Below are 13145 nucleotides of genomic sequence, written 5' to 3' on the forward strand. Positions count from 1 at the left end.
TGGTCTTTTTCACAAATATTTCATTCTTGGTCATGCCACTTCCCACCACGGGACCTTTGCACTTGCTGTTCCTGCCACTGACTAAACTCAAGTTCAGTAAACAATCATGCCATCTTCAAGCTGTATCCAGTCCACTGAGACACTCAGTATGACTAAAATATGATTTTAATTACATTTTCATTTTATAAATAGAGAACCCTCAGTCCACAGAAGGGCAAATGCTTTGCCTTGTGCTTAGGCCTGTCGCAGCTTATTGCTCCTAAAGAGTACCAACGATCCACTGGCTGAGTCTGACGGGTGGAGGGAGAGAAGTGGTCAGATGCAGTCTGGGGAGTGGAAGGAAGCAGATAACGTTGGTGTGAGTGGGCAGGCCATTCTCAAAAACAATTAAATTTAAATTAAACCTTTCTTATGGTTCGTGCTAAAATAAATGGCTGATTGAAACTGTCCTGTTTAAAAATGGGTTGGAAAATCACGAGTCTATTTTATTTGCAGTGTAGAGGTCTACTGAATCAAATATATATTTATATATTTTAAAGAAGAGATGAATTTTGCAACTAACATAAAATCAGTCCAAAGTAGGAAAAATAAAAGACACAAAAGCTTCCTGTCCTCATCAAAATTTATTCAAAATTTCCTAACGATATGATGAAAGCTACAGAATACCTAGCACTAAATTTAACAAGAAAGGTCATCAACTGTTCAGTCATTTGGTAAATAATGTGGAACACCTGCGAGGTGCCCACACGCTACACTGGGAACAGGGCAGATGGAACCCTGCCTCCCCCACATTCTGGGAGGAGGCACGCAGTCATCAGGCAACTTCACAAAGAAGCAGAGTGATGGGCAGGATAATGGCCGGGGACCAACAAGACACCTGCGCTTCAGGATGGTGGTCTAGGGAGCCTTCTCTGAAGGAAGTACCTCTACACTGAGTCTTGGACTCTGAGAAGGAGCTGGAAATATGAAGATCAGGGGAAGAGTTGCAGTCAGAGAGAAGAGGAAATGCAAATTGCTGGTGCAGGATCCAGCTTGGTCCTTTGAAGAGAAAGGAGATCAGTGTGGAGGGCAGGAAGCGATAGAAGGCGAGGGCCGGGTGTGAGAGGGTCCAGACCCTGCACGTCCCTTTGCTGTGATGTGATGTTTGGAATTTACGCTGGTGCAGTAGGAAGCTACTCAAGAGCATCAAGAAGAGGAGTGATGGAAGGAGACTTCAGTTTCCCAAAGTCAGTCCAGTGGTCATGTGTCAGATGGGTCAACAGGGAGCCACAAGAGTAGTCAGAATGTGTGTGCAGTGGTTTAGGCTGGTGTGCTGGCGATGAGAAGGTGAGAACCTAGAATATGTTTTAGAGGGAGACCTGACAAAGCCAGCTAATGCAGAAAACCCCAAATCTGTATCACAAGCTTTGTAACAAGATTTGAATTGATGGAGAGATTTATCATATTTCTATAGTCATGATAATGTATAAATTTGATAAAAATCCAATGAGAACCTCACTGGTATTTTTGGAACCTGACTGCCTGGTGTGAGCTTGGCCACCTTCTCAGTGCCTGGGATACATCAGAACACAGCGAATGAAGATTCTTGCCCTCAGGAGCTTGTGTTCTAGGAGGGGGAGAAAGATAGTAGCAAATATAAATAGCACATAAGGTGAGAAGTGTTATAAAAAGGAACTAAGGAGCAGCCAAAGGGGACAAATTGTGTGGAGAGGGTGGGGAGAGGTCTCATGGAAGGCTGCAGTGTGAAGAAGGGTGAGTTGAGAAGGTAGATCTGAGCAGAACTTGTTGAGCAGGTAAATCTGAACAAGGACTACAGGAGGCAAGAGGGTTGGCAAAGTGGGTATCTGGGGAAGAATATTCCTAAGTAAGGGGAAGGTGGGAGTGAAAGGTCAAAGGAGGGAGCATGGCTGGTGTGGCCAAAGAGCCACAGGGAGGTGAGGGCAACTAGTGTGGAATGAGGCAGAGGGAGGAAGGGAGAGCTCATCAGGGGAATGGGGCAGTCCTCTAAGGCTGTAGGCCATCGTAAGAACTGATAAGTAGACAAGGAGGGAATCAGCAGTGAAGGATTTTTGACAAAGAATATGGAGAGAATTCTAGTTTTATCATATAATAAAATATCATTAAAAACAGCTTAATAAAAAATGATGATAATAACGTAGGATGACCCTAAGAAGACCCTAACAAAATCTATACGTGTATGTTAATATATGACAATATGGTGCTTCAATTCTGTGAGAAAATAATGGTTTATTTAATAATGAGAGCCAGTCTAACTGTTGTCTATCTGGAAAGAGCTAGACCTCTCCCTTGGCAATAGACCACACTCTATTGGTGGTGATTTCTAGATGGATTCAAGAGCTGAAATGCAGGAGAATGGCTGAATAATCACAGATGTGAAGCCCTTCTCAGGCAAAATAAAAACCTTGGAGAAATAGAGGAAAATGGGAACATATTCGTTATCTGAAAATGACAACTTCTTGATGCCAAAAGACACAATGAAGTAAAAAGAATAGCAATGACTGGAATAAGTATGAACAAATGGAGAAGAAAAAATGCAAATGGCCAATAAACAGAAGCAAGGATGCTCAGCTTCAGGAAAAGTCAGGAGAATCCCACCTTCATGCATGATACTAGAAACATGAGGAGGTAAACATCCAGTGCAGGTGGAGCTATGGGAAAGGGGACACTTAGCAGGTACTGGGTGGAAGAATGAGCTGCTGCAATTTGGAAGGAAAGGAATATGGACAGTGGTTCATAAAAAATGAACTTGCTCTTTGACCCATATTTGGGAATCATTAAAAAAGAAATGTTAAAATGGAAAGAATATATACAGAGGGTTATTTATTCCAGTTTGTGGTGGTGACTGTTGTTAGCAGGAAAAAAAAAAAAAAACTGGTGAAAATCCGAATATCCATTAACAAGGACCTGGGTGAACAGACCATCATACGGCCCTACAGAGGAACAATATTGAACTAGGAAAAAGAATGTCTGAGATTGATTTGTATTGGCTTGAAGGAGAATTCATGACCCAGTAAGTATAAAATGCTAGTAGCAGAGTTAAGTATACAAATGGTGGTGAAAAATCTGAATATATTTGTATATTTTTATGTAGAGAGAAGGACAGCTATTATAGGGGCTGGAGATGAGATCAGTATTAGACATGGGATAAAATTTTTCAGTATATATGAGGTTTTTTTTTTTATAAGCTTTGTTCATTGAAATATCCCAAGAGCCTACCTAGCACAGGGTTTAGCATATAGTAGGCACTCAGGAAATACGTGCTCCAAGAATCGATGAACAAATAAAAAGGTTTGCATCATTCCCATAAGTGAAAAGAATGTGTTAAGGAAGGAAAACACTAATAGCTAACATTTATTCAGGGCTTACAAAGTACTTTACTTGTTCATTTAATCCTGACAACTTTACTGTGCGTAAAACTATAACTCTCACTTCACAGATGAGCAAACTGAGGATCAGAGATTTGAAGTAACTTGCCCAAAGTCACTCTGCTGACAGGTGACACAGCTGAGATTTGAACCTGACTGATTTAATTCTAGAGCCTGTGTTCCCACCTGCCATGCTACCTATAACTGTTCTTAAGTGAAACTGTCGCCAGCCGAAAGGCCTGTGTGAGATGTAGCTCCTGAGGCTTTCCCATGGAACCCCACAGAGCACTGCTTAAGAATGACTGGACCAAACAATTTATAGGGCTCCCAATGCTGATGTTCTCTGGCAATTGACTAATGAGCATCTGTGGGATGAAGGATTTGAGATCCTTGCCTTTCCCAATGTACCCCCCCCCCCCACAGTCACCACCAAATTTACATCCTAATTTGTGGTGCCGGCCTAGTGTCAGACCTCGCCTAGGGCTCAAAATTCATGAGCTGAGACATGTGGCATCTAGCGCTCTCTTTCATTCTTTGTAAAATGGCAGGATAAACGTGTTCTGGAAAGATGGTGTTAGGGCTTTAGGGTATACTTAAATATGGTATTTGCTACAGACCTACTCATCAGAGAGAGTCCAAGAAATCTCCTTGGGCTGTTGCTGGTGAACTTCAATTGTGGGTTTTCTTCCTGAGAAGTAGGTGTCCTTCTCTGTGACCCAATGGCTAGGACCCCCAGGGGTGTCAGGATGGCCTATCATGCTGTGGCTGGCAAAGGGCTACCTGCCTAGTAGAGATGGCCCAGCAATGGAAGTGGAGGTCTGGGAGAGCCATCTGAGGGCTCAGCCTGAGAGAACAGCTGGGTGGGAGTGGAGGGCATCTTTCTATCATGGTAAATGCAGGAGACACTGATCAGTGGAAAATACCAAGGCGAGGGGCAAAGCACACATCTCAAGTACAGTGAATCTTCCTATTCTGCCGTTTGTCAAGTAACACCCAGAAGTATGAAAGCAGAAGCCCAGAAAGCAGGTGATGGGATTGTCTCAGGTTGGGGACCAGTATATGATGTGTGATGAGGGCAAGGTGGCAGGGGGCCAAGAGGGTCCAGGTGTCCATAAAACCCAACTGAAAGGGCTGCACAGGGTGCCAGGGCCAGATGGGATGCAAGTGACGTCTGAGGGGCACAGGAGGGGAGAAAGGAGAGCATGGAGGGCACAGAGGGCACAAAGGGAGAAGTTCAAACAGACTCAGAGGTCAGAGGAGCCCAGGGCTCAAGTCACAAAGCCCGGAATCAGATTCTGCTCCCTGACTTGTCCCTGGGGCCCGTGGAGGTGTTTCATTCCTTTCAGCTTTCTTTTGTCAACTGAAAAGTGTGACAACATTCTCTTGGTGGCTGTTGCGAGACTTAGTGAAATACTGCCTGTGGAAGTCTCTAGCACAGCATCCAGAACGCAGAAGTTTCTCATACACACTCAGTTGCTTGACTGCCTCAGTAGGATCTAGTTCAGTGACTTCCATGTTTTAGATTGTACATTAAAAAAAAAAAAAAAAAAAAAAAAAGATTCTTGGGATGCCCTGGTGGCTCAGTGGTTTAGGGCTGCCTTCAGCTCAGGGAATAATCCTGGAGACCCGGTATTGAGTCCCATATCAGGCTCTCTGTATGGAGCCTGCTTCTCTCTTTGCCTGTGTCTCTGCCTCTCTCCATGTCTCTCATAAATAAATAAATAAATAAATAAATAAATAAATAAATAAGATCTTTAAAAAAATAAGAAATAGGGGATCTCTGGGTGGCTCAGTGGTTTACCATCTGCCTTTGGCCCAGGGCGTGATCCTGGAGTCCTGGGATCAAGTCCCACATCAGGGTCTCCGCAGGGAGCCTGCTTCTCCCTCTGTCTCTGTCTCTGCCTCTCTCTGTGTCTCTCAGGAATAAGTAAATAAATAAAATCTTTATAAATAAATAAATAAATAAATAAATAAATAAATAAATAAATAAATAAAATAAAATAAAATAAAATAAAATAAAATAAAATAAAATAAAATAAAATAAAAAACCAACTCTATTGGGATGTTGGGTGGCTCAGTTGGTCAAACATCTGACTCTTGGTTTCGGCTCCAGTCATGGTCTGAGGGTCAGGAGAGTGAACCCTGTGTTGGGCTCGCCTCCAAGAGGAGCCTGCTTGAGATTCTGTCCTTCTCCTTCTCCCTCTGCCTCTCCCCCAATATGTGCATTCTCTCTCTAAAATAACTAAATAAATTTTAAAAACTAATTTTAAAAAATTTTTATTTGCTTTAAGAGCCACATTAAGGAGAAAAAGGAACACTTTGAGATATATTTCATGATTGCTTTGTCTACACACTGGCAAAGATTCTCTCTGTAACCAAACTCTGGCCAGACTCCTCTGAGCCCTTCCTCCCCTACGCCTCAACCTTGGCCTGTAAAGACTTGAATCCTGATGGTTTCTAACTGCTCCCGGCTGCATCCCTAGGTGACCTGGTCCCCCTTAATCTGCCTGCCTGAGAAAACTGAAGGCTACCCAAAGAACTGATGGTCTGTTCCAATGACATCTGAAGACAGGGCCCCTGTGTCCCAGCCCCTTGGGAGAGGGGAGCAGCCTAACTTGGATAAATGCCGGTTAGCAAACTAGATGGGTGCTTTATGGACTAATACACCTTTCCTGATTCTTATAAGTTTTTACTACCCTGACTCCACTGAGCCCCTGCTCACATCATCCCTTCCCCCTCATTCTCCCTTTATTTTATTTTTATTTATCTATTTATTTCATTTTTTTTCATTCTCCCTTTAAAACGCCAGTCCCCTCTGTGCAAATCAAAATGGAGCCCACCTCTATCCTCTATAGTCAGTAGTTGGTGCATAAAATTTGTTTTTACAGCTTTAATGTCCAGCTGTGTTTATCTTTGACAGTACAGACATATGCTACATATACATTTTTCAAAACTTGAAATTGTGTGGGAGTAATCTTTGGCTAGTTCTCTCTCTCTCTTTTTTTATTACTAATTATATCTAGCAAGTAATTCTACATGCTCTGATATATCTGATCTGTACTTGAATCCCAGAAGTCACTTTGTTTATAAATATTCTAGGATACAGATCTTATCGTATTAGATGTATGTATTAACCAAAACGGATGATAAAAAATTTGTTTAAGGAAAACATTCTCCACAGGATTTCAGAGTTGGCTGGGTTATTAAGTCACAAACAGAAATATCTTAATATAAAATAAACAGCCTAGAGATATTTATAAAAATCAACTAAAAATCTTAAAGAGAAATTTCTAGCGTGCACAGATTTTAATTTTCTTCCCAAAGCAGTACTATATCAGAGAAAATTAACCACAAAATAAAAGGAACAAAGTAAAAACCTGAAGCACTTCCAGTTTCCAGCACTTTCTCTGTGTGCACTCTTTAGAGTGGTTTTGAGGTAGATAGGGCCTTTATCACAGTTACATATTCTGTTTCCTTTTACAATCTCCTAAATCCAGTGGTTTAGTAAAGCATTTTTTAAATCTGCAGGTTATAACCCAATAGTGGGAAATCAGTTTAGTAGGTAGTGATAAGAATTTTTAAAAAATGAAACAAAATAAGATGGACCGGGATAGACCAAATCAGAGTGAATCTTATTCAGTGAGTAGTCTTGGCAGTTTGACTTCTAATGCCTTAGCTTCAGGTAAATAAACGTGTATGAATATTGTGTGTATTGGATAATGATGCATTCTCAAGGTTGGCTGAAGACAAAAAATTTTAAGGAACACTCCCCAGTGCAATGACAGGCCTGCTCATCCTACACACTAGCATTCTGTAATCTGATCTGCCTTTGTTCAATGAATCAGATAATAAATATTAGCTAATGTTTATGAGCAGTTTTCTGTGTCCAGGACAGTCCTGGTGATGAAATCAGGTGCATGTATTCATTGGTGTTAGACGAGCAAGGGAGGTCCCATCCATGCCAAGGGAAACACAAGAAGCATGGGCCACATTCTGGGACAAAGGGACTATGCTGCAGAGGACTATCTCACCAAGGTTTCCTAGTGTAAGTACAGCCTTGAGTAGCAATTGGAGGAGCATGATGTCAGCACAGTCACAACAAAATGAACAAAAACACTGCTGAGGGCACTTCAGAATGTATCCCTCATGTGTCTCCTATTGGCTTCTGGAAGGGACCATATTGATCTAATAAGCAAAACCACAACTGTTCAATGGGGCACAGATGTGCAATGTTCAGAATTGTCCTAATGACCATTTCCTAAGCTGCTCCACATGACAAGAAAGGTTTGGAGATCCATGTCCCTTTCGCCTGCTAGTTACAAAACTGTTGTCTTGTCCTAACTGCTAAATGACGAGCACGATAGTAATTTTTCATTCCTAAGAGCATGTGTGTATGTAGGTTTTGATGTGACTAATGCAAAATGCCTGATGCCAAGAGCTTGGGCAACCATACAAAGTAAAGCTTTTTATAAGAGTTAGTAGATCTATACCTGGCACACAGAGGGTGCTCAATAAATGTCAGGTAAGTGATTAAATGCATTAAGTCTCAAGCTTGCAGCATGACTCATGAATAAATCTATTAAAAAGACAGTGTTACTGCTATCAAAGTTGATGGCTGATACAAATGGAAAATGCAAAAGAAATATTACTTTATTTTGAATTTATCTGGGTTAGATTAACCATCATTAAAACCAGCAGTAAACACTGAGAAAAGCTCAGGAGTAGTTCTTTACTGGTTTTTGAGGCTTATTCTAACACTCCATCATTTTAATCTCTAATAAACCAAAGTAAATGACGGAGATCTCCTGCATCCCTTAAAAGAATGGCAGCCATACACCACAGCAATGTATGTGTCCTTCACAGATTAGTTCCCAAATAACAAGATACACTGGATCTGAAAGCATCATGAAGGCGGCTGATTTATGAGGTAGCTTCTTAATTTGCAAGTTTTAGAGAGAAATCTGTGTTCAGAAGTTTCACTTATTTCATGCCTAGTAAATAGCATGCTTAATATTGAAGTAGTAGGTAGAGGTAAAGCCTGAGAAGGGGGTTATTTAGCTACATTTCCCATAAGCACTTGTTTTAGGATAATGGGGCCAACCCAGTTTTAAAGTTTGCTGACAACAACTGGTGCCAGCCTAGACACAGTTGGGGGTCAGACTTGCTCAAGCATCTCAGGTCATCTTCAGGACACCTAACCGGGCCATCGGCCCATCCTTCAACATGAAGGTGTCAGAGCGGAGGACTTGTGTTAAGAAAGACACTATCATGTAAGGACTTCTACTGTTGGGAAGAGCACTTTAGAAGTTCTGGATAACAAAGAGTCTGTAATGAGTAGAACTTCCATCAGTAAAAGAAATGTGCTTGGAAGCGACAGAAGTAGCACTGTTAATAATAACCCTATAGCTTTTGGGCCCTGAAACAGGGGATTGAAAATATGTATATATAACATTAGGCTAGAATTTCACCAGAGGAAGAAGTAGAATTAGCCTACATTTCTTCACCTTACAAAACTCAGCCTGTACATTTCCTAAGTCTCGGTTGCTTTTATTTTCCAAAATAATAAGCTCACAGAACAACTTAAACATTTATGAATTCTTACGATGAGTTAAGCTATACTTTTTTCCCCTTAAACCTTAAGAGTACATTCCTTCGTTTCACACACTTAAAACAATTGCTGGAGTGGAAATTCTATGGAAAGTAGCTAAATGTTCTTAGCTTGAACCATGCCTGTACTACCTGCCACAAACTATGATGTCGATGATGCCTCTGAAACCAGAATTTGAATCCTGCCCATGTAATAATGTTAGGAAATCTTGACAATGAGTTGCTTTTATTACAGGACAAAACTTGGTCTTCTGGGGTTCTCTGGCCACTCACCTTCAATCTGGAGTCATTTATTGGGCTCTTTTCTTATGAGTTTGTGTAGATGTCCATACACCTCTGGAGATAGTATGGATGGACAAGCTAATACCTCTTAGCTAAGCTTGCTTTCTGTGTGCTGTTTCTTCTATAAAGAAGCACACAGTTCAAGTCTATGACTCTAAGCCATTCAATTTTTCAAAAAACGTCCCTAAATTATTCAGTGCATTTGACTTGCAGATGTGCCACCGCTTTACGTAAACACTTGGCTTTGAAACAAGGATCTATAAGGAATGCAATCAGTTCTGTTCCAGTTGTACATACACGAAAAACTATTTGAACAGTGTCACCCCAAAGAGCTTCGGGTGACTTTCATTTCAAAATTGTGCATTGCTACATGGGCGTGCAAACTAGACCCTACAAGGGTGAAAAGCAAACCTCGCTCACCCTCACATTGCAAAGCCTTTTTAGGTGAATTTGCATAAATGGGCATCCATCTTTATGGATTTTGATTGAAATCTGCTTGATGGTATTGCTAGGCAAGTCCCAAAAATTTCATTCTGTATAACATTAGGCTAGAAAGGGACACACAAACAGACAAACACATGATGAAAACATGCAGTGGCATTGTGCGTAATGCATGGGTATAAATGTGCACACAGAAGAGGCCAAGCACATCACTTGATTTAATGCGGGCACAGGTCTGTACCAAGAGTCTGAAACATTATAAACAAGCCTTAAGCAAAGGAGGAAATGTAGAGGGGAAACAAAGCTGAGAAAAATGAGCAGGAAATGGGCAAGATGACTCATCTATACTTGAACGTCTGACCTGTCAGTTGGTCGTCGCCTGCGGCAGGGGCGATGCGAATGTAAGGTGTTGTAAGCTGAGTCACGATTATCGCAGCTATGGCAAAGGAAGATCCCCAGGTCAGCATGCATGAGGGAAGAAAAAGCCAAACTGAGGCTAGGCTAGCAAGGAGAATCTCGATCAGTAAATCACATCGTCCCAACTTTGTTCCAACAACGACAAAAAGAGAAGAAAAGCAAAAAGCAAAACAAAAACAAAAACAAAAACAAAAAAACAAAAAAAACAAAACAAACCCAAAAAACAAAACCAAAAAAACCCAAAAACATAGCAAAGTGTCGAATTTTCAGAATTCTTTTCCCTTAGATAAGCTTTGTCAGGCAGTTAGATTTCTAACTATGACACAGTTCAAGCTTTGGCTGAGATTTTGGGTAGATCAACTGAAGGGGGTAAAAAAAAGGAAAAACCAAACCTAAGTCTTAAACAAGACTCAAGACTGAATAGTGTTCCCGACTGTTATCGAGTGTCTGTATAAATGATTCCTTGCTAATTCTGATGATCCCAACTTTAGGCTTTTAAAATTTATTAGGTTACTTCAAATTCTGCTGCTGAAGTCACAGTATTTCCTCTTCTTGCTAAAATCACCTTTGTGAAGCACATTATCTTCTTTCACTAAAAACAGTTTTAGGTAGAGAAATTTCTCTGATAACTAAATTTTGTGTAGAACATTTCCATTTGGGAACCTTAGTTTGTCACATTAAGGGACTGAAAAAAATGCATCTCAAAGCAAGGGTTAAAAAAAGGAAAACCAGTAATTGCCTTTGCTATAGTTGTCATGGTTCACATATGACCAAAGACATGATTAAGATTCTTGAAGTGGACCAGTCAGGCTTCTTGGTTTGCCTATACAGCTCAGCAGTTGTGTTTAAATGGTTAACATTTATGACACACAGATATTGGGGAGGAAAAAAAAAGAAAATTAAAACGTCAGTTCTAACATGATACAGCTGGAAAATGATGCAAAGAAAAAATATTCGAAAATTAAGGACAGGCTTACATGAAAGATTACTAATTTACATGGAACAGCCTGGGTGCTATTAGAAATGTGGCAGCGAGTAAGGAAAATAGATCATCTACCATCTGCAGACAATTAAACCCAAAACTGCTGCTGCATAATATTTTGAAATATCCCTCTGCACCATTCAAACGGTGCTGCTCCTTGTAACTAGACAACTGTAGCAACTGGGTTCGAAAGTGGGAAAATTATCTTTCACACATTATTAATGAAAACTTCCTAGTCTTGCTAAGTAAGATGAATAAACTACCAGTTGGAGAAGATGGAGGACTCCCGAGGTACTACAGAGATAATTTTCTGGGTAGGATATAGTATGCAATTTTGCATACTGATATAGTCAGTTGTAAACAGTAAAATGTGATTTCTAAGACTCATTAAGAAGTTGATACCAAGTTTATACATATAACATTTTCTTGGTCAGAGACCATTGTTGAAACATTCCCGTATGGTTTTCCATTACTTACAGGAAAATGTGACCTACTCTGCTTTCAAGACCAATTATAATGTCTTATCAAAAACAGAGATCTACCCAATACTGAAAAAAGTTAAATAAAATGAACAAAAAGTTACTTGAGAGTGGCTATGTTGGGCAGCCACGTATTTACAACTAAGTGAAAGGCAAATTGCAATCGGAGGCTCAAAACCCCGATGGAAAAAGTATATATTATAGATATCAGGAGGGACTTTTTTATATGATCTCTATGTTCTGCCTTCTGAAGTATTTATTTGTGACTATTATTTTTAGTTACCAGGAAAAAACTTGATTCTGTTACAAAATACCTTAAAATAGGAGTCAGCCAGCCCAAGGCCTACTTTTGCAAATAAGTTTTATTGGAACACAGTCAGACTTAATTGCTTACACAACACTCACAGCTGCTCTTGCACAGCAACAGTAGAGCTGAGAAGTTGTGACAGAGACCATATGAGGTCTGTGACCCTAACATGTTTACCATCTGCCCTTTACCTGAAAATCTGCTGCACCCTGTCTTAAAATATCAATAAAAATGTATTAAAAAACAGAATACTGCTAAATTTGGTTAAGATAAAGTAAGAAATCCTAAACCTATGCTTTGAAGACAATATCTGATAGTAGCTGATGAATGTAGGATCTCTTTTAGGTCCAAAGGTATGTGTGAAAGGTAAAAAGTGGATCAGACTTCTGAAGCATCATTTCAGCTGCATGTAATGGGGTCTTCTGGAATGTGAGGAAGCAGTATTTATCAAACTCTTTCGCATGACTTTCATGTTACTTGGAAAATTAGTTTGGGTCAAATTATTTGGGAAACATAGGGTTGAACAAAATTAAACAGGTTTCTTTTCCTTATTAACTTCTCAGGGGCCTGGATATACTCATGATGTACATTAGGAAGACTATTTAAGATCAATCAAAGAATATATTTTCTCTACAAAATGTTGAATGACAAATGTAGATCATATCTATATTTCTCTTTCTAAATCCATAGCTAAATGATAACATATTAGCATAGATTAGTGGTCTTACTATATATTTTTTTCTCCTGTATTGAATATGAATAATTAAAAAGAATCTTAATTAGCTTTGCATGTCAACAGACATTCTTTTCAGGTCTTTTGTTGGTGGGTTTTCATTTTGTAGCATTGTGGCCTAGAAACTATGGTATTTCTTTGAACAAAACAGTGAACAGGAAAACAGTCTACAGAAACTTCTCAAAGAGCCTATTGATTAAAAAGAGAAACATTCAAATTTCTGAATCTAGTTAGAAACTGTATCAGGACAATGGAAATCCTTCAAAGTTTTCTGAAGGTCTTCTAGCAAAGCATATGCACGTTGTAGGACAAATGTTAAGTTAAATAAAATACTGAGCTTAAAAACAGTGAATCATTTTTTACACAAAAAATCCACCTTAAAATATGACACTAGAACAATGTTTTTTTTGTTTGTTTGTTTGTTTAAGACTTTTAGTCTGACTCCTATAATGCTTTTGGAAAGAATTTAGTATGTGTTCTCATGAAGTTTTTGTTTCAAGTTCTGGTTACA

At 39.7% G+C, this 13145-nt stretch overlaps 1 protein-coding gene across 6 annotated transcripts in view; it reads right to left on the reverse strand.

Annotated features, from left to right (window-relative positions):
* Window positions 1-13145, reverse strand: part of PTPRM (protein tyrosine phosphatase receptor type M) — a 773521-nt gene that overhangs the window by 243571 nt on the left and 516805 nt on the right. For 4 of the 6 annotated variants that reach the window (XM_077900008.1, XM_077900007.1, XM_077900012.1 and 1 more), the window contains one exon: window positions 10078-10152. The exons of the other annotated variants lie outside the window; for them this stretch is intronic. In XM_077900008.1, coding sequence (XP_077756134.1) covers window positions 10078-10152 — 75 coding nt within the window. The remainder of the gene's footprint in view (window positions 1-10077; window positions 10153-13145) is intronic. 6 annotated transcript variants of the gene reach the window in all.

Source organism: Canis aureus, chromosome 6, assembly GCF_053574225.1.
Source record: "Canis aureus isolate CA01 chromosome 6, VMU_Caureus_v.1.0, whole genome shotgun sequence".
NCBI lineage: Eukaryota > Metazoa > Chordata > Mammalia > Carnivora > Canidae > Canis > Canis aureus.